The sequence below is a fragment of the Moschus berezovskii genome, chromosome X, assembly GCF_049115385.1.
Source record: "Moschus berezovskii isolate FMDL1 chromosome X, NW_MosBer_1.0, whole genome shotgun sequence".
Lineage (NCBI taxonomy): Eukaryota > Metazoa > Chordata > Mammalia > Artiodactyla > Moschidae > Moschus > Moschus berezovskii.
Genome location: NC_142488.1, coordinates 67,378,369 through 67,405,798, shown reverse-complemented (window position 1 = coordinate 67,405,798; position 27,430 = coordinate 67,378,369). Strand labels below are relative to the sequence as shown.

The following is a 27,430-nucleotide window of genomic DNA, read 5'->3' as shown; positions in this document are numbered from 1 at the left end:
TTATATGGCAGTTGTTAAAAATTAAAACTATAGGAACAATAAATCAGTGCTTATGGGGGTCTAAAAGTAAAGGGGAATGATTTCAAAGTAGGTTATCAACTAGATTTAGTAAATGAAAATATAGGACAGACCCAGTTAAATTTAAATTTCAAACAAATGACAAATAATCTTTAGTGTAAGTATAGCTCATGCAATACAATGGTTCTTTAACTGTGGTCCCAGAACCGCAGCTTTAGTTAAGTTCTTAGGCCCCATTCAGATCTACTACTAAAACAGAAACTCTGGGCGTTTTATGTTTTAAAGCAATCTATGTTTTACAAGCCTTACAGGTGATTCTCATGCTGTGGTCTGAGAAACACTGTTCACTATACCTGTCACTGGCAAAAAAGAACCATAAGAAGCTAATATGAAAAGAAAGGGGCACATGAGCCTGTTTGAAAATCAACTTACCATCATCAAATAACTGAAGAGCCAAAGGGTATAAAGAGCCAAAGGGTATAAAGAGGTTCTCTGAGAAGGGACTACAGGAGTGATCTTCAACTGAGGGCAATTTCATCCCTAGGGAATACCGGCAATGTCTGGAGACATTTTTGGTTGTCACAAGTGGAAGGAGAGGCTACTGGCATCTCATGGTTAGAGGCCAGGGATGTTGCTAAACATCCTTCAAGCACTCTCCTAAGACAAAGAATTATCCAGCCCAAAATGTCAACAGTGCTGAAACTGAGAAAGTTGGACTTCATCAAAACATATTTTTAACCCCAAAGGCTTTAGCATCAAAGACACTTTTATGGACATGGAAATAGAAAGATTAAAAAGACAGTGACAAATAAAATATAATTCAAGGTATCTCATGCTAAAAATATCAGAATTATTCTGAGAAGAATTTATAGTGACACAGAGCTAAAACAGCAATTTGGTGGCAGGAAGCAAGTTGATGATGAAAATACCAGGCTGCTTTTTTTTTTTTTTGGAAGTTATGTGACAGAATAAATTGGAGATCACAAGTTTGAGAACCATATGCAAATTAAAATGCATCTGTAAACACTATACGAGCAGAAAACATTCTGGCCCAGGAGTCATGGAACTTGAGTCCTAGTTTTATTTGGTATTAGGTAGCTGAGTAATTTAGCACAAATCACTTCCTTATCTGGGCTTCAGTCTGTCCATGTGTAAAATGAGGGGGTTAGACTATTTAAGTCATATCTAAGACTCCTTGCAGCTTTAACACGCTATGTCTATGTCAAAAAAAACGAGCACAGGAAACATTCAGACATTTTTTACAGGATATAGGGGGCAAGGTATCATTTTGTTTCCTTTGCAGTAGTCCTGTGTTGACTTTGCTACTTTTGGCTTTTGTGTTTAAAAGGTGTTAAACAAAGCTTAGCTTTTCTGTTTTACGTATAATAATTATAATAACAATTCATGTTCACTACAGAGAAACTAGAATATACAATAAATCACTCTTTTTCACTAAGTAGGATTCTGAGATGAATTATAGCAGGAATGTGTTAAGATAGTCTAACAAAAGTCTATTTTAGTTTTGCAATTAAAAACTAAAGTAAAAATGTTTAGAAAATTAGTTACACTTTGAATGCACGTTCTTAGGGAAGACTACATTATTACTAAACATACTGTCATGATATAAAAGAGAAAAAAACCCCATAATCCGTCCTTTGAGAACATGTATTTTAGTTCAATATGACATCAACAGTAATAAAAAATATTGTTGTTATTGTTCAGTAGATAGGTCGTGTCTGACTCTTTGCACACCAGGATTCACTGTCTTTCACTATCTTCCAGAGTTTGTTCAAACTCATGTCAGCACCTACACTTATAAAATATAAACTGATAAAACCATAACATCAAGACTCAATCTTCAGATGTTTTTAAATTTTAAAAGTGTATAATTTATTATTGTCTTTAACAAGAAAATAAGTTAATGGGTCAAAGAAAACTTACTCAGCTTCAAGGTTTGAAGTATGACAGTCTTTATGTCATACATGTTAGTGTTTCTGCATCTATTTCAGTGTGAGAAGTATAATTTCCCAGAATTCCAGTCAACAGCACTGATTTCCAAGGAGTAACTTACTTTAATATGATGTACACCATTCAGTTTTCCAATCTGCTGTTCAATGGTCCAAACACAGGAACTACATGTCATTCCCTCAACAGAGATGGTGACAGAATTCACACTCATACTCAGATCCATTTTGATTTCTCCTTTACATTCCTATTAGAAACAATAAACTTATTAATATCAGCCATGGAAATAACCCTTCCTCTTACATGTACCCCAGTGTTCATTGCAGTGCTGTTTACAATAGCCAAGACATGGAAACAACCTAAATGTTCACCAACAGATGAATGGATAAAGATGTGGTACATACAGTGGAATATTACTCAGCCATGAAAAAGAATGAACCATGCCATTTGCAGCAACATGGATGGACCTAGAGATTGTCATACAAAGTGAAATAAGTCAGACAGAGAAAGACAAATACATGATAAAATTTATATGTGGCATCTAAAAAAATAATACAAATGAACTTATTTACAAAGCCAGAAGCAGACTCACTGACTTAGAGAAGGAACTTATGGTTTTGGGGGGGAAGGTGGGAAGCAGGGATAGATTAGGAATTTGGGATTGTCTCATATACATTACTATATTTAAAATAGATAACCAACAGGGACCTATTGTATAGCACAGGGAGCTCTGCTTAACCGTCTGTAATAACCTAAATGGGAAAAGAATTTGAAAAAAAAATAGATACACGTATATGTATAACTCACTTAGCTATACACCTGAAACTAACACAACATTGCTAATCAAGTATGCTCTAATACAGAATAAAAACTTAAAGAACAAAAAACAACAAAAACTTTAAGTTAAAAGAAAAAGAAAAAAGAATCCTTCAATGTTCCCACCTGCCCAACTGAAAATACACTACTAATATAATACGGTTAGCATTCTTTTCTCTCACCTCATTTTACTACCATCCCAGCACTTTTAGGTCACCTATTCCCTTGATTTAGTGCTTTCTTCTCTTAGATATCTGCTTAGCTAACTTCTTCATTTCTTTCAAGTCTTTAATCAAATCTAATCTTTCTAATGAATCTCACACTGACCACCTTGTTGAAAATTGCAAACTACATCCCTTCCACACACACACATATTCTGATTCCCCTTATTTCTGCCCTCTTTTTTTCTTATTTTCATAGAACTTAAAACCTTCTAATAAGCTCCATAATTTACTTGCTATATTTATTGCTTATTATCTGTCTTCCTGTTGTTGTTTTAAAATGTGTTCATGAATTATTTGTCACTCCTTCGTTCAAGAGATCAAACTGAACAACTCCTTTGTTCAAGAGATCAAATCGAGTGTGGCCTTGATTCAGTGACTTGCTTCCAAATCACTAGTGGAAGTGACAAGGTGTGATTTCCAAGATAAAAGGCACTGCAGTTGGGGGAAAAAGTCATTGTGGCTTGCTCCTTGTCCTCTCTCTTCAATCACCCCATCTAGGGGAAGCCACCTGCTATGTCATGAGGACACTCAAGCAGCATTAGGGAGAGGCTAACATGGTGAGAAATTGAGGCCTACAATCAATAACCAGCAAAGACATAAGGCCTCCTGCCAATAAACAGGTGAGTGAATTGTCTTGGAAGCTGATTCTTCAGACTGAGTTAAGTCTTCAGATGCCTGCAGCCTCAGCTGACGTATAGACAATACAACCTCATGAGAGATCTTGGGCCAGAACCACCCATCTATACCACTCCCAAATTCATGACCCACAGAAACTGTGAGATAATAACTGTTGGTTTTTATAAGCCACTAAATTTTGGAATAATATGTTATACTGTAATAAACTCCTCACTAAAATGAAAATTCTATGAAGGCAGGAGTCTTTTTTTTTCCACTGATAATTAGTTTGAATCACATGAAATTTCCATTTTATTAATATAATTGATATATAACATCATATTAGTTTTAAGTGTACAATACAATGATTTGATATGTGTATATATAGCAAAAGTACCACCGAAAGTTTAGTTAACATCTGTCACCACACATAGTTACAATTTTTTCCTGTGATGAGAATTTTTAAGGTCTACTCTCTTACTGACCTTCAAATATACAATAGAATATTGCTAACTATAGTCACCATGCTGTACATTGTATCCTCAGGACTTATTTATCTTATAGCTAGTAGTTTACATCTTTTAACCACCTTCATCCATTTCGCCCACTCCCCACCTCCTACCTCTGGTAATCAACCCATCAATCTGTTCTCTGTGTCTATGAGTTCAGGTTTTTTCAGATTCCACATATAAGTGAGTTCATACAGTATTTGTCTTTCTCTGTCTGACTTATTTCACTTAGCATAATGCCCTCAAGGCCCATCCATGTTATCACAAGTGGCAGGATTTTCTTCATTTTTATGGCTGAATAATATGCATATGTATATCACATTTTCTTCACCTATTCTTCCACAGATGGACATTGGTTGTTTCCATGTGCTGACTGTTGCAAATAATGCTGCAATGAATATGGGGGTGCAATTATCTTTGAGATAGTGATTTCATTTCCCTTGGATAAATACCCAGGAGTTAGTAGATCATATGGTAGCTCTGCTTATTAATTTTTTAGAACATCTATACTGTTTTCCATATCCATTTTTAAAATGTAAAAATCTTCACAAAGCTGAAAGAAAAATTCAACACTAGCTGCATCTTTCTCAATCTTAATTTCAACTAGCACTAATTATGGAACTGTAATTTATAGTGTGATTTGATCTGAAATAGACTATTTTTGTTATTTACTTTTAAAGTTAGAGCCGAAGTTACTCCAAATGCAACACTTAACAATTCAGTTATGTCCACTAATTCTTCTTATAAATTAGTATTAAATTATCAATTTTTACATAGATTATAATATCCATTCAATATAAAAGAATATAGTTTATCTTTTGTTTTTAATGACTTGAAACAGCTTTATTCAAAGTAAAAAAACAACAATCTCTAATGAACCACACTGCCAGTAATATTCACATTTTGGTAATCTATGACTTCTAATCTATATGTAAAAATAAGCTGTCATCACCCTGAGAAACTTCATCATCCTTCTTCTAGCTTGAGCAGCTGCTGTCAACAGGACAAAATCTGAATCTTTGAATGAATGGTAAGTGGAATAGGGAAGAAGCAGTAGAAATGAGGGCTTCCCTGGTTGCTCAGTGGTAAAGAACCCGCCTGCCAATGGAGGAGACGTGGGTTTGATCCCTGGGTCGGGAAGATGCCCTGAAGAAGGAAATGGCAACCCACTCCAGTATTCTTACCTGGAAAGCCCATGGACAGAGGAGCCTGGAGAGTTACAGTCCACGAGGTCGCAAAAGAGATGGACACAACTTAACGACTAAACAACAACAGTAGAAATTTAGAGGAGCTAGAACTAGCTACTCCAGCTCAAGAAGTTCTTCATGCTGTCTGAATTCTCCATTGCATGAGATTTACAATTTAAATATTATTGTATTAATGAATAGCTTTCCTGTTTTCAAAATCTTTATTATGAAAAATTTCAACTATGCATAAAAGCTGAAATAGTACAATGAACATCTATCTGTATATCCTCTGCATGAATCCAACAACTGCTAACATTTTGCCGTATTTGCTTTATTTTTCTAATCTAAGTTTTAGAGATCATAATACTTCAGCATGCATTTCCAGAGAATTAAGGACTGCCACATAACCACAATATTATGATCACAGATAAGAAAAGTAATCATTGTACATCCTTTAATACAAATTTTCTATTTAAACTGTCCCAAATGTCCCAAGAACATCCATTCAGTTCAGTTCAGTAGCTCAGTCGTGTCCAACTCCTTGTGACCCCATGTACCGCAGCACGCCAGGCCTCCCTGTCCATCACCAACTCCCGGAGTTCACCCAAATCCATGTCCATTGAGTCAGTGATGCCATCCAGCCATCTCATCCTCTGTCGTCCCCTTCTCCTGCCCTCAATCTTTCCCAGCATCAGGGTCTTTTCCAATGAGTCAGCTCTTCGCATCAGGTGGCCAAAGTATTGGAATTTCAGCTTCAACATTAGTCTTTCCAATGAACACTCAGGACTGATCTTTAGGATGGACTGGTTGGATCTCCTTGCAGTCCAAGGGACTCTGAAGAGTCTTCTCCAACACTACAGTTCAAAAGCATCAATTCTTTTGAGCTCAGCTTTCTTTACAGCTTTTATATTTTTCCAAATCAGGATCCAGACAAGTTTCACACTCTGCATTTGGATGTATCTCTTTTGTCTCATTTAATCTAGAACAGCCTCTCTCCCATATCTCTTTCCTGTTAAGTAACTTTTTGAAGAACCTAGGTCAGCTGTCTGAGACATTGTATCCTTTTTCTAAAATACAAACTCCTCTTTGAGAGTTTAAGACACTGACAGCTGGAATTACATCTCCTAAAAACTAGGTAAGATCAATTACTACAATAGAACAGAAGCCCAAATGGAACAGGAAAGGCAGGTAAATTGTGAACAAAGAATTCTTGGGATGTAGGGAATTCGTAGGCCCAGGTTAAAAGTCCAAGGTGTGGTACTTAAGGCACGCATGAAGGCATTAGGGCTACCACTAGGGAGAGGGTCACTGGGAAGCACTAATATATATATGAAAAGGTAAGTAGAATAATGTCTAAAATAAACAGATTTTATCAAAATTTTGCCTACCATTAGTCTTGTCCTTAAAAAAGAATATGCTTCCTCTTGTAGCACATGGCTGCCTGCCTCTAGGTCAAAACATTCACACTTAGTACTTATATGGCTCAGATATGTTATGGGTCAAAATAGAGATTTTCAGGGCTCATCCAGGTACATTACCAAAACTGACTAAATTGTCTTATAAGAAACTGTCAAGTTCAAAAAACAGAACTGGTAGCAAACTTCTGGAATACAATATACTCAGCATATGAAGGCTAGTTTACCTGGTTAGTTAGGAATATAAAACTGAAATACAGTTTTATTTTGGGCTATGTCCCAGGCCAAAGAGGAACTGATAGAGACTAGTTAAGCAGCAAAGCACTTTTTAAAGTGACTGGATTATTTACCCTGGAAATGTGTGTGTGTTAGTCACTCAGTCTTTTCCGACTCTTTGTGACCCTGTGGACTTTTCCTCGCCAGGCTCCTCTGTCCATGGGATTCCCCAGGCAAGAATACTTGAGTGTCAAGCCATTTCCCTCTCCAAGGGGTCTTCCTGACCCAGGGATCAAACCCAAGTCTCTTGCATTGCAAGCAGATTCTTAATTGTCTGAGAAACCAGGGAAGTCCCAGAAATATGTATTAAGGAGCAAAGAAATTCTGAGCATGAATGAAAATTACATTAATACAGTCAACTTTTCCCACTACATCCTAATTTAAGCATATCAAATCATCTATGAATAACATATTTCCCCTGCCTTCATAATTCACCTGCATTTTTCTCCAAAACTATATTTAAAGTGGGCCTTACACTCAAAACCTGAGGAGTTCCATCCCCTTCATACTATTTTATTTTTTCATATATTGTACATATATTTATACATAATATATAACACAAATATATGCTATGCCCATCTTTTGAATTTTAAATGTCTCAAAAATAGATACAAAGTCAAGAACATCTTTTGTAGCTCTCACTGCATTTAGAAGAATAACTCAGAAAACTAAGAGTATAAATAATTGCATACAGTGTCAATATCAAAGAGACAAATCTGGCATGCAGCTATTAGTAATGAGGTGGCTGAGAAAAAGAGCATCCAACAACATTGAAGGAAATAACTTCTAGCTATTAAAGTATTTTCAACCACTCCCTAAACATAGATGGTAATCACTATCAGTGATAACATTTTCTAAGAGGAAAAAGAGTATTATGACTAGATAATCATCTCTGGTTTGGAAACAGAGACTGTAGAAGTTGAGTACAAACAAGCACGACATGTATGAAGTCTGATGGCTCAAAACCACTTCTTAAAGCCGATCAAAGAAGCTCAAACATTATTTTTAAACCCATCTAAAATAATGAGTCCTCATAATTTGAGAAAGATTTATGGATTCTTAATAAATTATATGGTAAAGTTAATTTTTTTGGATACAGCTCCACCTGGGTAATTTTTGATCACTACAGTAATCAAGAAAACGCAAATTAAAATTACAATGAATATCACTTACACCCATCAGGTAGACAAAAATTTCAAAATCTGACAATACCAAAGTATTAATGAGAATGTGGAGCAACAGGATCTCCCTTATTCAGCTGGTGAGAGTGTAAATTAGTACAACTATTACAGAACATGGTTGGCAATATCTGGTAGAGTTAAAGATATGCATATATTAAAACTCAACATTTTCACTCCTAAGCCTATTACCCTGCAGAAAATCTCACACTGTGTAAGAAAACATGAACAAAAATATTCACTGCAGAAAAAAAAGAACTTTAGAAATAATCTAAATGTCCATCAACTGGAAAATGGAAAAATAAGTGGTGATATATACATCATGAAGCATGACAGAGCAGTTAATATGAATGAAGTAAAATAATGGTTCTCACTGGGAGAAGGAGATTTCGCCATGAAAGGGACATTGGCAATGTCTAGAGACGTTTTTGGTTATCACAACTGGGGTGGGGAATGGAGGGGACAGTGCTACTGGGATATTGCTAAACTTCCTATAAAGGACAAGAAAGGGCCTCACAACAAAGAAATAGCAACAAATGGCAACAAAACAGAGACTGAGAAACTGAAAACTAGGGCTATAAGTAGTAACATGGAAAAATCTCATAAACATAGTTGAGGAAATAAAAAGTTTCAGAAGGATACAAAAGCCTAAAAATGTAAAATAATACCAAATATTGGTTTTGTATGCATTCATATATAGTAGTGTTAGTTAAAATATTAAAATATGCACGGGAGTAATAAACTCCAAATTCAGAAGTCTGGAGAGGGGGGAAGGGATGCAATTGGAGCACAAAGAGAAACTTGAACTATATATGTAATGTTTAATTTCTTATGCTAAGGAGAGGATATACACATATGTCATAGGGTTTCCTATACTCTTTGTAGGTCTAAGTTATTTCATTATAAGAATTTTTAAAAGGAAAATAAATGAATAAACCGGGAGGACATTATGCTAACTGAAATAAGCCAGACACGGAAAGACAAAAACTGCATGATCTCACTTATATGTGGAATCTAAAGTCTGAGTCTTAGAAGCAGAGACTAGAATTGTGGTTATCAGGAGCTGGGGAGTTGGGGAAATGATGCAGGAAGAATAAACTCTGGAAATCCAATACACAGAGTGATGACTACAGTTAATAATACTGTACTGTTTACTTGAAATTTGCTAAAAAGAGATTTTAACTATTCTCAACAACAACAAAAAACAGTAACTATGTGAGGTGATGGATATTGCAGTAATCATATCACAATGTATATTTATATCAAAGCATTGCATTGTACAACTTAAATATAAACAGTTTCTATTTGTCAATTATAACTCAATAAAGATGGAGGAAGAAAGATTCTTTAAAAACCCAGCCGAAATAAAGAAGAAAACATGTAGGGAATGTGCAGCGATTAAGAGAAAAGTTACCAAAATTGAAATAATTCAATAAGTGAGACTAATAATAAACTGAAACATATAAACAGACATAAATTACCCAGTCTATTACACCAGGAATGGCATCGAAACATGTATATTATCATGTGAAACGAATCGCCAGTCCAGGTTCAATGCATGATACAGGATGCTCGGGGCTGGTGTACTGGGATGAACCAGAGTGATGGGATAGGGAGGGAAGTGGGAGGGGGGTTCAAGATGGGGAACACCTGTACACCGGGGGAAATTCATGTCAATGTATGGCAAAACCAATACAATAATGTAATTAGCCTCCAATTAAAATAAATAAATTTTTTTAAAACCCTATTTTGTTAAGCAAACCGATAATTTTTAGCTATGCAAACAACATTGAACTAGCTGTCTCCAGATTATATATTTCTAAATCAAATTTTTTATTTAGTTCTTTCCTATTTGCTTTTATTTAATATCTGCTACCTCTAAATTGAAAACAAAAGGGAGAAAGTATTGGCTTCTTTATTATTTTATATGACACATCTTGTTTAAATTGCATGAACATTTAAAACGAACACATCTTACTCCTTAACTTGTTTTCAAAATATCGAGTGTCTAATCTCTTTCATCAGACAATTGTCATTATACAAACAGAAGACTAAGATTCCAGATGAAACAGGTGGAGAAGACAAATGTATATTTCAAAACACAGTTATTCTACTCAATTGACGATTCCAAAAATTGACACTAGTGATAAAGAACCCACCTGCCAATGTAGGAGATGTAAGAGACATGGCTTCAATGCCTGGGTCAGGAAGATCCCCTGGAGAAGGAAACGGCAACCCACTCCAGTATTCTGCCTGGAGAATCCCATGGAAAGAGGAGCCTGGCACACTACAGTCCATAGGGTCACAAAGAATTGGACACAACTAAAGTAACTTAGCATGCATGCACAAAAGATTAGGAGTCAGGACTTCAGACATATTAGTTAAGGTCAAAAAAGATCAAAACATTCAAATTAGGAAAAGGCAATGTGCTCTGCTGGCTATCTTTGTGACTCCTAGACAAATCATTGCCTCTTTTTTTTTTTCTTTTGCAGGAATATGTTTTTATTTTTTTTATTGTTCTTTTTTTTAAAAAAAATTATTTATTTTAATTGGAGGCTAATTACTTTACATTATTGTATTGGTTTTGCCATACATAGACATGAATCTGCCCCGGGTGTACATGTTTTCCCCATCTTGAACCCCTCTCCCACCTCCCTCCCCATCCCATCCCTCTGGTTCATCCTAGTGCACCAGTCCCGAGCATCCTGTATCGTGCAAAATCATTGCCTCTTAAAAAAGTGTTATCCTTTGGATAACTACAGATATTTCAGAGTCCTATAGCATTGCATAGTTGACGAAACTTTCATATACATAATTTCACAACAATCCTGCAATATAAGTAAGGTAGTAGCCTCCTTTTATTTTAAGGAAGCTAATACTCAGACTTCATTGTTGTTCAGTCAATAAGTTGTGTCTGACTCTTTGCAACCTCATGGACTACAGCACGCCAGGCTTCCCTGTCCTTCACTATCTCCTGGAGTTTACTCAAACTCATGATCATTGAATCGATGATGTCATTCAACCATCTCATCCTCTATCGCCCCCTTCCCCTCCTGCTGTCAATCTTTCCCAGCATCAGGGTCTTTTCCAATGAGTAGGCTCTTCGCATCAGGTGGCTGAAGTAATGAAGCTTCAGCATCAGTCCTTCCAATGAATATTCAGGGTTGATTTCCTTTAGTATTGACTGGTTTGATCTCCTTGAAGTCCAAGGGACTGTCAAAACCTATCCCCGCCTCCGGTGGATCACATTTTATCAGAACTCTCCACTACGCCCTGTCCATCTTGGGTGGCCCTGCACAACATGGCTCATGGCTTCATTGAGTATACTCAGACTTACCTATGCTCATACAGCCAATTCAAGCTAGAGTCTACAGCTAAAAATAGCCTCAAAGGAATTAACTTAATAGGGTAACTTCTGCAAAAGGCATAAAAGAAAACCAGCCAAAGATGCTCTCATTTTTGGAATTGAGGAAAATGGTTGAAAAAACAGTTACCCAGGAATGAACACAGGTGAGGGGACAAGTTACTCAGAAACTGAGAAACAGACCTCAAGTTACTATCTGCCTTTCTATCAGGAACTGAACATTTGCTGCCTTGTCAATAATAGACTACAGGAAAATGTTTTTGGGTGAAACTTTTCTTGCCTCAGACAAGGCCATTTTTATCCCAGAAAAAGTAGAGGCAAATAGTTTTCAACAATTTGACAACGAAATGCGTCAACTACTTTTCGATCATATTGTGGGTTAAATATGGTCTTGGTGCAGTAATCTAACTTAGATTCTAAGATTACTTAGTAGCTGGAATGCTTTTTTCCCCCATAAAAACAATCACCTGTTTCAAGCTTGTCAGATATAATCTGTAGGTAAGTCATGGTCCACTTGTAATGCTATAGCTCTTTTTGCAAGGAAAAATACATCTTCTAACTTTAGTTCTAAGACAAAACTGTGCCCCAAACCACCGATGAAATAACATTAAATACCTATGAAAAAGAAAAACAACTGACAGTACTTAAACACTATATACAGTAAGTTGAAAAAGCACTTATTTTATATTTGCTATAACTGATTAAGAAAAAATAAACCATAAAATAAATGATAAAGGTTTGATGAGGTTGAAAATGACAATTCAGTTTGACTAAACTTTCCAAGTATGTCGTTTATTTTATAAAAACCATCACTAAAAAGGATAATAATGCTAATTACTCTACCACACATTAAAATGTTTTTAGAAGTTTTATTTTTTAAATTGGTTTATAACATTATATAAGTTTCATGTGTACAATATTACTAATGTCAGAACAGACAGATTCTTGGTAACAGAACAGAAAGTACCAGAAACAGACATGTGTGTATATGTAAGAATTTAGTATATAAAAAGGGAAATATTCAAATTAATGGAGAAATAAGTGGTGTTGCTATAACATGCTAACCATGTGAGGTAAACATGTTTAGACTCCATATTATTCCAAAATTAATTCTAAATGAATTAAACTGTAAAAAAATATTAATGCTATAAAAAAGTGGATAATAATTAACAACAACAGCAACAACAAAACTTGGGGTGGGAAAGCCTTTCTAAGCCTAAGCCAAAAGCAGATAGAAAAGATTTTTTAATTTAACTTTCATGAATTTTAAAAATGTCATGTGGCAAAAAAAAAAAACCCATGTGCTGATTCATGTTGATGTTTGGCAGAAACCAACACTATTCTATAAAGCAATTATATTTCAATTAAAAAATAATTTTTAAAAAGTTTTTAAAAATAAAAGAGTTGGACATGACTGAACTGAACTGAATGGTTGCACAAGTCTGCGAATACAATAAAAACCCCAGAATTACACATATAAAATTATAGTGAATTTTATGACATGTAAATTATATTTCGAAAAAGCCCAAATATGTTTCTGGTCTTATGTTGAGGTCTTTAATCCATTTTGAATTTATTTTTGTGCATGGTATTAGGAAGTGTTCTAATTTCATTATATGTAGTTAATCAGTTTTACCAGTACCACTTCTTGAAAAGATTGTCTTTTCTCCACTGTATATTTTTGCCTCCTTTGTCAAAGATAAGATGCCCAAAGGTAAGTGGATTTATTTCCATGCTGTTTATCTTGTTCCATTGGACTATATTTCTGTTTTTGTGCCAGTACCATACTGTCTTGATGACTGTGGCTTTGTAGTATAGTCTAAAGTTAGGAAAGTTGATTCCTCCAGTTCCATTCTTCTTTACCAACTGCTTTGGCGATTCAGGGTCTTTGATGTTTCAACACAAATTGTGAAATTATTTGTTCTAGTTCTGTGAAGAATACCATTGGTAGTTTGATAGGGATTGCACTGACTCTATAGATTGCTTTCGGTAGTATAGTCATTTTCACTATATTGATTCTTCCAATTCAAGAACATGGTATATCTGTTCATCTATTTGTGTGGTCTTTGATTTCTAAACGTAAGACCAGAAACTATAAAACTCTTAGAGGAAAACATAGGCAGAACAGTCTCTGACATAAACCACTGAATTGATGCATTGATTTGTTCCCCACTGAAGACTCAAGGGTGACTCTCTGCAGATCTATGGATATCTCCCCAGCTTCCATATATGAGATCCTCTATGACCCACCTCTGAGAGTAATGGAAATCAAAACAAAAATAAACAAATGGGACCTAATTAAACTTAAAAGCTTTTGCAAAACTAAGGAAACTATGGGCAAAGTGAAAAGACAACCCTCAGAATAGGAGAAAATAATAGCAAACGAAACAACTGACTAAGAATTAATCTCCAAAATATACAAGCAGCTCATGCAACTCAATACCAGAAAAACAAACAACCCAGTCAAAAAAGTGGGCAGAAGACCTAAACAGACATTTCTCCAAAGAAGACATACTGATAGCTAATAAACACATGAAAAGATGCTCAACACTGCTCAATATTAGAGAAATTCAAATCTAAACTACAATGAGCTATCATCTCACACAGGTCAGAATGGCTATCATCAAAAAGTCTACAAACAATAAATGCTGGAGAGGGTGTGGAGAAAAGGGAACTCTCTTACACTGTTGGTGGTACTGCAAACTGACACAGCCTCTATGGACAAAAAACAGTATGGAGATTCCTTAAAAAACTAGGAATAAAAATACTGTATGACCCAGCAAACCCACCACTGAGCATATACCCTCAGGAAACCATAATTGAAAAAGACACACGTACCTCAATTTTCACTGAAGCACTATTTACAATAGCTAGGACATGGAAGCAATCTAGATGTCCATCAACAGATAAATGGATAAAGAAGCTTTGGTATATATACACAATGGAATATGACTCAGACATAAAAAGGCATGCATTTGAGTCAGTTCTAACGAGGTGGATGAACCTAGGGCTTATTATACAGAGGGAATTAAATCAGAAAGAGAAAGACAAGTATTGTATATTCATGCATATATATGGAATCTAGAAAGTCAGTATTGATGATCCTGCTTGCAGGGCAGCAAAAGAGACATAGACATAAAGAACAGACTTTTACACACAGTGGGGGAAGGAAAGGGTGGGATGATTGGAGAGAATAGCACTGAAACATATACAATACCATATGTAAAACATATAGCCAGTGGGAGTTTGCTGTGTGACGCAGGGCATCCAAAGTCGTTGCCGTGTGACAACCTAAAGGGGTGGGACAGGGAGGGAGGTGGCAGGGGGGTTCAAGAGGAAGGGGACATACGTATACGTATGGCTGATTCATGTTGATATATGGCAAAAACCATCACAATCTGGTAAAGTAATTATCCTCTAATTCAAAATAAAATTAAAAAAAGAAAAAACAACATAAGAAATCCAAAATTCCAATAAACATATGAAACTATTATATATAACTTTTATGTTAGTTATATTATATATAACTATTTAAAGTTATAAATTAAAACAACTAAGATACAATGTTTTCTACCTACTGGATTAGTAAAATGTGTCTATTACCATGTAGCTTAAATCAGCAAGATAGGAAACAACCTACATTTTTTTTACAGTAGGGCACTGGTTAAACAAACTCTAGTATATTCACACTTTTATAGATAGTTGTCATATTTTTGGCTACTCAGCATCCAAACACACACCCTAGGTTAAGGAAATCCCCTGCTGTGAGTGAGAGTCTTGGTGATAGGCAGTAGGACTGGGCCCTGACTGCTGAAGCCAAAGTTTGGAGGAGGAGATATTCCTTTTCCCTTCATCCTTGAAGCTGAGATGCTGCTAAATATGTCTAGATCTCACTGGGCAGATGCTTCTGCTCAGGGTTTTGAATTCTGAAAAAGTGACACAAATACACAGTGATAATTTAAAAGAATTTGCAGCAGCTGCAGCAACACAGTCAAGATGCTAGCAGTGGTGGTGGCAGAAGTCCTGAGAAAGCTAGAGCCACTGCAGACGACTACCAGACTGTTGTGGGGACCATGACCTCGGCTCTTTTAGCCTCCCTGGGCTTCTGCCCATTTTTCCAAGCCTGGTTGATTATCTTTCCTGTTGACTCTATAAACAGTCTTAATAGCCTACCGATTAATTCCTTGTCTGGTTAAGTGAGTCAAGCTGCTTCATGTCGCTTGCCAGCAAAAACTCATCATAATGCATTTACAATAAATACCATGTGGCCATTAAAAACAATGATGTAGATCTCCATTTACTGATGGGAAAAATACATTAATGTTCAGAATACATTAAGTAAGAAAAATAAAATTTTCACTCTGCAAAAAGTTCTCTTAACCAACCATCAGTGGATTAACTGATAGTCTCCATTCTATCACTAAAATATTCAGATGCCCACAGCATGCTTAAGTGCACTCCTTGTCCCACCAGCAGTGTTGACATGCTTAGTTTCAACTGTGTTTGTTCCCAAGCCTGTGCATGCCCACTGACCTTTCTTTAATGTGACTTAATTAAATATTATGTAAACTGACGAAATGTGAGTATAAAAGAGAGATATTATTTCTATGAAAACAAAGGTGAATGCTTTAGAAACATTCAATAAAGGTGAACAGTAACTGCCAAAATAGCTGTACATGAAGCAACTTTAACAGAATGGAGGGAAGAGATCACAAAAATCTAAAAATTCTGTTCTCTACTTTCATGAAAGCAAACTGGAAACTGGAAATTTGGAAACCTGGAATGAAACAATATGGATGTGGCTATACTAGAAAGAAAAGGAGGATTTCAAAGGATCCATATACAAACAAAAACCTTGGGCCTACATATAAATATTAGGGAATGAATGAATATATGTTCCAGGTTTTTACAAAATGAACAGGCTACATATACATAGTTATTACGGTTCCTTTCTTCAACTGACAAACCACTGGATGGTTGAGGAGTTTCTATCGTTATTTCCAACTTCTGTGAGGAAGTCTCTAGAATATACCACAGAACAAAGAGGAAAAAATACCTAATTCCATTTTGTTTTAAAGGGACCTAATAATTTTCATTTTCAGCCTTGACTAAAACTTTTATAAATAGTTGAATAACAAGGTAGGTTTCAGAGTGTATATCCCTAACAAGGACATCACTGAAATTGAGACTTTAAAGAATTTTCTTCCCATTATGCATGTCCCGTTTGTCCTCTAAAGACATGCTGCTGCTAAGTCACTTCAGTCGTGTCCGACTCTGTGTGACCCCATAGACGGAAGCCCACCAGGCTCCCCTGTCCCTGGGATTCTCCAGGCAAGAACACTGGAGTGGGTTGCCATTTCCTTCTCCAATGTGTGAAAGTGAAAAGTGAAAGTAAAGTCGCTCAGTCGCATCCGACCCTTAGCGACCCCACGGACTGCAGCCTACCAGGCTCCTCCATCCATGGGATTTTCTAGGCAAGAGTACTGGAGTGGCTTGCCATTGCCTTCTCCGTCTAAAGACATGAAATGTTACAATTGTCTATTACAATAACTATGTCCAATACATTATGCTATTTTTTGTTTCCATTCAGAATCCTCAGTGGAAGCCAGAGATGATTTTCCTTACATAGTTTTATATGGCATTTCTTTTTCCTCTAGAAGTATTTATGGGCTTAGCAAAATTACTATCTCCTGATAAAGGCAGGTACTTCATAAAAGTGTGTGTGTGTGTGTGGTAAAATATACATAAAATTGATCATTTTAACTATATTTTAAATTATAGTTGATCTATAATATATTTGTTTCAGGTATTATAGTAATTTGATATTTTCATAGAATATAGTCCATAAAAATATCAAAATATTATGTTCTCTGTGCTATACATCTTCATAACTTATTTACTTTATAGCTAGTAGTCTGTGCCTCTTAGTCCCCTTCAGCTGTTTTGCCCCTCCTCCCATACTTCTCCCTCTGGTAGACACTAGTTTGTTCCCTGTATCTATGTTATCTGTTTCTGTTCTATTTGTTCATGTGTTTTATTTTTTGGATTCCAAATAAAGTTAAAATATACAATATCTGTCTTTCTGAGTTATTTCACTAAGCATAATATACTCCAGGTCCATCCATGTTGTCACAAATGGCAAAATTTCATTTTTCAATGGCTGAGAAATATTCTATTGTGTGTGTGTATGTTATATATACACGACATCTTCAGTATCCATTCATCTGCTGATGGCCACTTGTGTGTGTTAGTCGCTCAGCTGTGTCCAACTCTTTGCGACCCCAAGGACTATGGATCACCAGGCTTCTCTGTCCATGGAATTCACCAGGCAAGAATACTGGAGTGGATTGCCATTCCCTTCTCCAGGGAATGGCACTTAGGTTGCTTCAATATCTTTGCTAACTGCAAATAAAGCTGCAAAGAACACTGAGGTGCACATACATATATTTATTTTTATTGGTGTTTTTATTTTCTTTGGATAAATACCTTGAAGCGGCACTGCTGGATCACATGGTAGTTCTATATTTTAAGGAACTTTTATACTGCTTTCTATAGTGGTTGTACCAAGTTACATGCCCACCAGCAGTGTATGAAGGCCCCCTTTTCTCCACATCCTCACCAATATTTATTTCTTGTCTTTTTGATGATAGCCATTATGACAGTTATGAGGTGATATTTCATTGTAGTTTTGATTTCTGTGATGGTTAGTGATATTCAGCATCTTTTCATACATCTGTTGGCCATCTGTATGTGTTCTTTGGGAAGAAACGCCTATACAGGCCTTCTGCCCATTTTTTAATCAAACTGTTTTTTAATATTGAGTTGTATGAGTTCCTTATATATTTTGGATTTAACTTATCAGACATATTGTTTGCAAATGTCTTCTCCCATTCAAGGTTGTCTCTTCATTTTGTTGACGGTTTCCTTTGCTGTGTGAAAGTTTTTAAGTCTGATTAACTCTCATGTTTTAAATGCTTGCTTTTGTTTCTCTTGCCTGAGAAGACAGATGCAAAAACTATTCATAAGACCAATGTCAAAGAGCATGCTGCCTATGTTTTCTTTTAGGAGTTCTATGGTTTTAGATGACAACACCCTTATGGCAAAAAGCAAAGAGGATTACAGAACCTCTTGATGAAGCTGAAAAAGGAGAGTGAAAAAGCTGGCTTAATTGGGGAGAATGGAATTGTAGCATGTATATTATCATAAGTGACCAGTCCAGGTTCGATGCATAAATTTTCCTCTGTTCATTTCTTTGCATTTGTGCTTTTTTAATAAAAATACTTTTAACTGTAAAAAAAATAAAAAAATAAAAAAAAAAACTCAACACTGAACAAACGAAGATCACGGCATCTGGTCCCATCACTTCATGGCAAATAGATGGGGAATCAATGGAAACAGTGACAGACCTTCTTTTCTTGGGCTCCAAAGTCACTGTGAACGATGACTACAACCATGAAATTAAAAGACACATGCTCCTTGGAAAAGCAATGACAAACTAGACAGCATATTAAAACAGAGATATTACTTTGCCTTCAAAGGTCCATATAGTCAAAGTGAAAGTTGCTCAGTCATGTCCGATACTTTGAAACCCCATGGATGATACAATCCATGGAATTCTCTAGGCCAGAATACTGGAGTGGGTAGCTGTATAGTCAAAGCTATGGTTTTTCCAGTAGTCATGTACAGATGCGAAAGCTGGATAATAAAAAAGGCTGAGCACTGAAGAATTGATGCCTTCGAACTGTGGTGCTGGAGAAGATTTTTGAGAGTCCCTTGGACAGCAAGGAGATTAAACCAGTCAATCCTAAAGGAAATCAACCCTGAATGTTCATTGGAAGGACTGATTGCTGAAGCTGAAGCTTTGGCCACCTGATGCAAAGAGCCAACTCACTGGAAAAAACCCTGATGCTGGGAAAGATTGAAGGCCAGAGGAGAAGGGGACAACAGATGGTTGGATGGCATCACTGACTCATTAGATATGAGTCTGAGCAAACTCCAGGAGATGGTGAAGGACAGGGAAACCTGGCATGCTGCAGTCCATAGCATTGCAAACAGTTGGACATGTCTGGGCAACTGAACAACAACAATGTTTTCAGATCTTACATTTAGGTCTTTAATCCATTTTGAGCTTATTTTTGAATATGATGTGAGGAAATGTTCAAGTTTCATGCTTTTTATGCAGCTGTCAAACTTTCCCAATACCACTTACTGAAGACACTATTTTTCCCCATTGTATATTCTTACCTCCTTTGTCATAGATTAACTCACAACATAACTGTGGATTTATTTCTTGGCTCTCTATTCTGTTCCATTGATCTGTGTGTCTTTTTGTGCTAGTACCATGCTGGTTTTGATTACTGTAGCTTTGTAATATTCTCTGAAGTTATGGAGTATGGTTTCACAGGTCTTTTCTGCTGTTTCTTTAGTTTTTATTTATTTCCACTCTTATCTTTATTATTTGCTTCCTTCTGCTGACTTTTTGGCTTTATTTGTTCTTCTTTTTTGAATTCCTTTAGAATTAGAGGGCTGGAGCCAGGTATGAATCAGGGCCATTTTAACCATTTTTAAGTATACAGTTCAGTGGCATTAAGTACATTCACACTCTTGTGCAACCATCACCATCATCCATCTGCAGAACTTGCTCATGTTTTAAACTGAAACTGTAAACACTAATTACCCACATCCCCTCTACCTACCCCAGTCTACTTCCTGACTCTATTAATCTGACTACTCTGGTTTCCTCCTATAAGTAGAATCATTTATCTTTTTTTATCTGCTGTATTTCATTTAGCATCATATGTTAAAGGTTTATCCATGTTGTATCACATGTCAGAATGTTATTCCTTTTTAAGGCTGAATAATATTGCATTGTATGTGTATACTATATTTTGTTTATCCACTCGTCTTTTAATATAGCAGTCTCAAACCTTTTTGGCAACAAGGACAGGTTTCATGAAAGAAAATTTTTCCACAGACCATGGGGCAGGGAATGGTTTGGGGATGATTTTAGTGCATTACATTTACTGTGCACTTTATTTCTAATCTACTTCCGTTGCTGATCTGACAGGAGGTACTAGCCCACGACCCAGAGGTTGGGGACCTGTGTTCTAATAGGCTTTTCGGTTGTTTCTACTTGTGTGCTATTGTGAATAATGCTGCTATAACCACTATTATACAAATATCTGTTCAATTCCTTTAATTATTTTGGCTATATACTCAAACTTGAAATTGCTGGATCATTTGGTAATTCCACAGTTAACTTTTTAAGGAATCAACATAATGTTTTCCACAGTGACTGTACCATTTTTCATTGCTACCAACACAGGAGTTTCAATTTCTCTACATCCTTGCCTGCCAATACCTGTTGTTATTTTCCGCTTTTTTTAAAAAAAAATAATGTGTAAGAAGTGGTAACACATTTCATTACATCTCAGAAATTTCAATAAAGAATTAGTGAAAGAAAAAAAGAATTTGTGAATAAGGGACTTCTCTAATGGTCCAGTACTCCACACTTCCAATGCAGGAGGTCTGGGGTTGATCCCTTGTCAGAGAAGTAGATCCCACATGCCACAACGAAGAGTTCACATGTCGCAACCAAAAATCCTGCATGCTGCAATGAAGACTGAAGATCCTAAGTAGTGAAACTAAGACCAGGTGAAGCCAAATAAACAAATAAATGCTTTTTAAAAAGGAATTAGTAAATTAACACTAAATTATGAAGTAGATGGAAAGCCATAATCTTTCATTATCAGCTATTTCATTGTTATTTTATTTCATTTACAATGTATTCTTATACTGCTGCTGCTGCTGCTAAGTCGCTTCAGTCGTGTCCGACTCTGTGCGATCCCATAGACAGCAGCCCACCCGGCTCCCCCGTCCCTGGGATTCTCCAGGCAAGAACACTGGAGTGGGTTGCCATTTCCTTCTCCAATGTATGAAAGTGAAAAGTGAAAGTGAAGGCACTCAGTCGTGTCCGACTCTTCGCAACCCCATGGACTGCAGCCCACCAGGCTCCTCCGTCCATGGGATTTTCCAGGCAAGAGTACTGGAGTGGGGTGCCATTGCCTTCTCCATTCTTATACTATTTCTTAACAATTTCTCCAACATTCTGATTTCATTTCAAGGACTGGTTACAATATATACTTTATTTTTTAAAATATCTATTTATTTTTGGCTGCATGAGGTCTTAGCTGCAGCATGCGGGCTCAGCCTTCTCTCTAGTTGTGGTGCGTGGGTTCCAGAGTGCATGGGCTCTATAATTGTGGCACACAGGCTTAGCTGCCCCATGACATGTGGGATCTTAGTTCCCCAACCAGGCATCAAAACTGTGTCCTCTGCATTGCAATTCAGATTCTTAACCTGGACTACCAGGGAAGTCTCTACAATATATACTGTAAATGTGAAATATTATGTTTCAGTCCTATTTTATGAGTGATTAGTTTAATAAATTAGTACAATAACTTGGGATGAATTCAAAGGGATCAGGATAAGAAGATGTGGGAATTCCTTGGTAGTCAAATGGTTAGAACTCAGTGCTTTCACTGCTGTGGGCTGGGTTCAAACCCTGGTCAGAGAACTAAAATTCCTTATGTGTCATGGCCCCCAGAACAGAAGAAGATGTAACAACTGGTCACTATTAAATATTCTTGAATCAATGTGTGCTTATTTTTGTAGTGTATATAAAAAGAGGAAACGTTGTAAATTTCATTTACATCATTCTTCAGAAACCTAACTTTCAGATTTAAGCACATTTCTCTAAAGTTTTTCCTAAAGCTAGTAACAGTATACTGAGTAAGTGAAGTCACTCAGTCGTGTCCGACTCTTTGCAACCCCATGAACTATAGCCCACCAATTTCCTCCATCCATGGGATTCTCCAGGCAAGGATATTGGAGTGGGTTGCCATTTCCTTCTCCAGGGGATCTTCCCAACCCAGGGATTGAAACCAGGTCTCCCGCATTGCAGGAAGACGCTTAAACCTCTGAGTCACCAGGGAAGCCCCAACAGTATACTAAAGGGTACAATATTGTGCTTTCAGCACTATAAATGAATAGCTAAACAATAATGAAGCAATACTAGGTACAATTACTAAAGCAAAGTAGACTGCCCAGTGAAGAGGATGTGGACAGTATCTAGAATCTAGGAACGTATTACTCTATCACCCTCCACAACTTCTTTGTTACATCTACTTTGGAAAGTAATAGCAGAGGGACTGAATTCTATCATTAAAAGTTACTTATTCAGGGACTTCCCTGGCAGTCTGGTGGTTAAGATTTCATGCATGTACTACAGAGGGCAAGGGTTCAAGATCCTGTACGCTGCACAGCGAAGTTATTTATTCAAATATTTATTCTCGGGGCTTCCCTAGAGGCTCAGTGGTAAAGAATCCGCCTGCCAATGCAGGAGACATGGGTTTGATCCCTGACCCAAGAAGATGCCACATTCCGCAGAGCAACTAAACCCATGAGCCACAATTACTGAGCCCACGTGCTGCAACTACTGAAGCCCATGTGCTCTAGAGCCTTCTCACCAAAATGAGAAGCCCACACACAGCAATGAAGGGTAGCCGTGAAATTAGAGAAAATTAGAGAAAATCCTGTGCAGCAATGAAGACTCAGCATAACCAAAGACAAGTAAGTAAAATTATGAAACAAAAAATACTTTAAAAAACCAAATATTTGTTCTCAACCCACCTATGCTTTGATATAAATGTCTCCCACAGAAGAATAAAATAATTTGTAAAACATTTAAGGCAAATGAAACTGCATGAAATCTCAGGAAAATTTAAGTAGGAAATTATACCTATTTTAAATTAGGCAAATGTATATAAACAGCAACCTAGTACTAGTTATTGCTATATGTGTTATAGTTATATCCGTTCCGTTCCGTTCTGTTCCGTCGCTCAGTCGTGTCTGACTCTATGCGACCCCGTGGACTGTAGCCTACCAGGCTTCTCCGTCCATGGGATTCTCCAGGCAAGAATACTGGAGTGGGTTATCGTTTCCTTCTCCAGGGGATCCTCCCGACCCAGGGATCGAACCCAGGTCTCCCACATTGGAGGCAGACGCTTTAACCTCTGAGCCACCAGGGAAACCCAATTATAGTAAGTATTATTACCATACAATAAAAAGTCAGAGATTAATGGCATGAGCCAAAATCACATATACTTAGCCAAACACTGATTCAACATTAATCACTTTTTTGCTTCTCCATAGGGACTCCCAACTAGTGGCAGATACAGCTACAGCATAAACATGTGCCTCTATTGTTTCCCCTCTTACTTAGATAAAAATCACCTATTTCAAATATTCCAAATATGAACGAGGGAGAAAACCAGACTGGAAGGAGAGACACCCAAAGAAAGAGTAACCCAAAGCAGTTTTTCCATCAACACTTTTTTGTTATTGGGTGGATGGTCAGTTGACTTGCTGGACAGACAAACAAACTCTGAATTCTCCCATGAGACAAGAAAAATGAATGAGGGAAAGTGATTTCTTCTTAGCCAGAGGCCCAAATATGGTAGGAAACTACTAACATTCTGAGATATTTTCCAGATACTCTTTACTTTTCCTCTCACTGCAAAATGAAAAGGAGCAAGTTCACCTTAACTTAGTAATCAATACTAGTTATCAATACTGCCTGATAGTGAAACAGCCAGGCATTGTATTCCTTCTATGTACCACCTGTTAAAACTATTCTCACCAAAAATTCTTAACTGACATTGGCAGTTAGAGGTAACCTAAAGTTCAGTTCAGTTCAGTTCAGTTCAGTCGCTCAGTCGTGTCCGACTCTCCGCGACCCCATGAATCACAGCACGCCAGGCCTCCCTATCCATCACCAACTCCCGGAGTTCACTCAAACTCATGTCCACAAAGTCGGTGGTGCCATCCAGCCATCTCATTCTCTGTCGTCCCCTTCTCCTCCCACCCCCAACCTTTCCTAGCATCAGAGTCTTTTCCAGTGAGTCAACTCGTCGCATGAGGTGGCCAAAGTATTGCAGTTTCAGCTTAAGTAGTTACCTCTAATTTCCAATGTACAGGAAATAAGAGGGAATAAAGGATGATGCTAGTGACAACATGAGGAAATAATCAGAAAATTCCAGAAAGTGGAGCAAGAGCAGCACTGTCCAATAGAACTTTCTGCAGTGTTGGAAGTGTTCTGTATCTTTGCTGTCCAATACAATGTGTCTACTGCGCATCTGAAATTTTCCTAATCAAAAATGAGATGAGCTATAAATGAAAATACATATACTGGATTTAAAAGATGTAGTAGAAAAAAAGAATGCAAACTATCTCAATAAGTATATATTGATTGAATATTGAAAGACAATAACTTGTATATAAAGTTAAATAAAATATATTATGAAAATTAATTTCCCATTTGCATTTATTTTTATTGTGGCTATTAGAAAAATTTAAATTACATGTGTGGCTCACATTTTATTTATATTGGACAGTGCTGTTCTAGATCATTGCACGTGCAGGCATGCATGGGTGCATGATAAGTCACTTCGATCAAGTCCGACTCTGCAACCCTATGGACAGTAGCCCACCAGGCTCCTCTGTCAGTGGAATTCTCCAGGCAAGAATACTAGAGTGGGTTGCCATTTCCTCCACCAGGGGATCTTCCCAACCCAGGGATCAAACCCACATCTCTTATATCTCTTGCACTGACAAATGGGTTCTTTACCACTAGCACCATCTGGGAAGCCCCTCGAGATCATTATTTTACCTTTGAAAGTTAGGCTTGTGATCTACTTGGAACTATGTTTTGTATATAATATGAGGAAGGAGTCCAGCTCATTTTTCCACATAAGGATATTGACTTGATCTACTACCATTTATTGAAAGAGATTTTCCTTACATGTAATGTTCCTCTCAGTTTTTGGTATAAAGGTTATACTTATTTCATCAAAAAAGTTGTTAAATATTAATTATTTTTCAGCTCTCTAGAAAATTTGGTGTTAGATTGGTATTCAGTTCAGTTCAGTCACTCAGTCATGCCCGACTCTTTGCAACCCCATGAATCACAGCACACCAGGCCTCCCTGTCCATCACCAACTCCCAGAGTTCACTCAAACTCATGTCCATCGAGTTGGTGATGCCATCCAGCCATCTCATTCTCTGTCATCCCCTTCTCCTCCTGCACCCAATGCCTCCCAGCATCAGGGTCTTTTCCAATGAGTCAACTCTTCCCATGAGGTAGCCAAAGTATTGGAGTTTCAGCTTCAGCATCAGTCCTTCCAATGAACACCCAGGATTGATCTCCTTTAGAATGGACTGGGTGGATCTCCTTGCAGTCCAAGTAACCCTCAAGAGTCTTCTCCAACACCACAGTTCAAAAGCATCAATTCTTCGGCGATCAGCTTTCTTCACAGTCCAACTCTCACATCCATACATGACCACGGGAAAAACCATAGCCTTGACTAGACGGACCTTGGTTGGCAAAGTAATGTCTCTGCTTTTTAATATGCTATCGAGATTGGTCATAACTTTTCTTCCAAGGAGTAAGCGTCTTTTAATTTCACAGATTGGTATTTGCTCTTTATTAACTGGAAGAATTCACTGAAGAAGCCACTTGGACCTTAAGTTTTCCTTGTGGAAAGGCTGTTATATCAGTTATTGAGAGAAGTGTATTAAAATCTCCAACTATAATTATAGAACTACAACTCTGTCAATTTTTGTCTCATACATTTTAGGCTATAAAATTGGTTACATAAGAAGTTAAGAATATTATGCCTATCTGTTGAATTATCTTTTGGAAGTGTTTGCCTAAGATGTTTTTCATATTTTTATGTTCAACCTTTTTATGAATCACATACAGTTGCATGTTAGTTATGTCTCTGAATAGCATTTAGTTGGTTTTTTGAATTCTCATAAGTAACACTCTGAAATGTAATATTTGAACAATTTACATTTAATAAAATTACTAATATTTTAGGGTTTATATCTATCTCCTTGATAGTTTTCTATTTGGCTCTAGTATTGAGTCTTTTTCTTTATTGATTTATTTTGCATTAATCAAGTATCTTTCATTATCTGCTTTTCCCATGTAATAGGGCTTCTTAGCACAACACAGCACACCCATGTAATAGCTTAATATGTTATAGTTGTTAAACATTACTCTCATAGTACCCAAGAAATTACAACATGTATCCTTGATTTACTACAGTCTACTTTAAATTCAAACTTTCATTCTCTGCCTACATAGTGTAAAAACTTTTAAAAAAATTTTTATTCATTTTTTATTTTTGGCTGTGCTGGGTCTTCATTGATGGGTGCAGGCTTTCTCTAGTTGTGGCAAGGGAGGGGGTGCTACTTGTGGTACGGAGGCTTCTCATTGCAGTGGCTTCTCTTGTTGCAGGGCATGGGCTCTAGAACATGAGGGCTTCAGTAGGTGCAGCACCCAGGCTCAGTAGTTGTGGTCCATGAGCTCTAGAGTGCACAGGCTCAGTAGTTGTAGCACAGAGGCCCAGGAGCCCATGGGCCCCATGGCATGTGGAATTACCCTGGACCAGGGATCAAACCCATGTCCCCTGCATTGGCAGATGGATTCCCAACCATCATACCACCAGAGAAGTTGTGAAAAACTTTTAAAACATGTTAACTCCATCTAACATCCCCCCTCAATCAGTTTCCTATTGCTGCTATAAAAAAACTGCCATAAATGCAAATGTATTATCTTACAAATTTGGAGGTCAGTGAAGAGGAACTCAAAAGCCTCTTGATGAAAGTGAAAGAGGAGAGTGAAAAGGTTGGCTTGAAGCTCAACATTCAGAAAACAAAGATCATGGCATCTGGTCCCATCACTTCATGGGAAATAGATGGAAAAACAGTGGAAACAGTGTCAGACTTTATTTTTTGGG

At 37.0% G+C, this 27,430-nt stretch overlaps 1 protein-coding gene across 3 annotated transcripts in view; it reads right to left on the bottom strand.

The window, feature by feature from the left end:
• The window catches only part of ATP7A (ATPase copper transporting alpha), a 142,277-nt gene that overhangs the window by 69,992 nt on the left and 44,855 nt on the right, over window positions 1-27,430 (bottom strand). For all 3 annotated transcript variants that reach the window (XM_088833761.1, XM_055393800.2, XM_055393801.2), the window contains one exon: window positions 2,090-2,230. In XM_088833761.1, coding sequence (XP_088689887.1) covers window positions 2,090-2,209 — 120 coding nt within the window. In that variant the 5' untranslated portion in view covers window positions 2,210-2,230. The remainder of the gene's footprint in view (window positions 1-2,089; window positions 2,231-27,430) is intronic.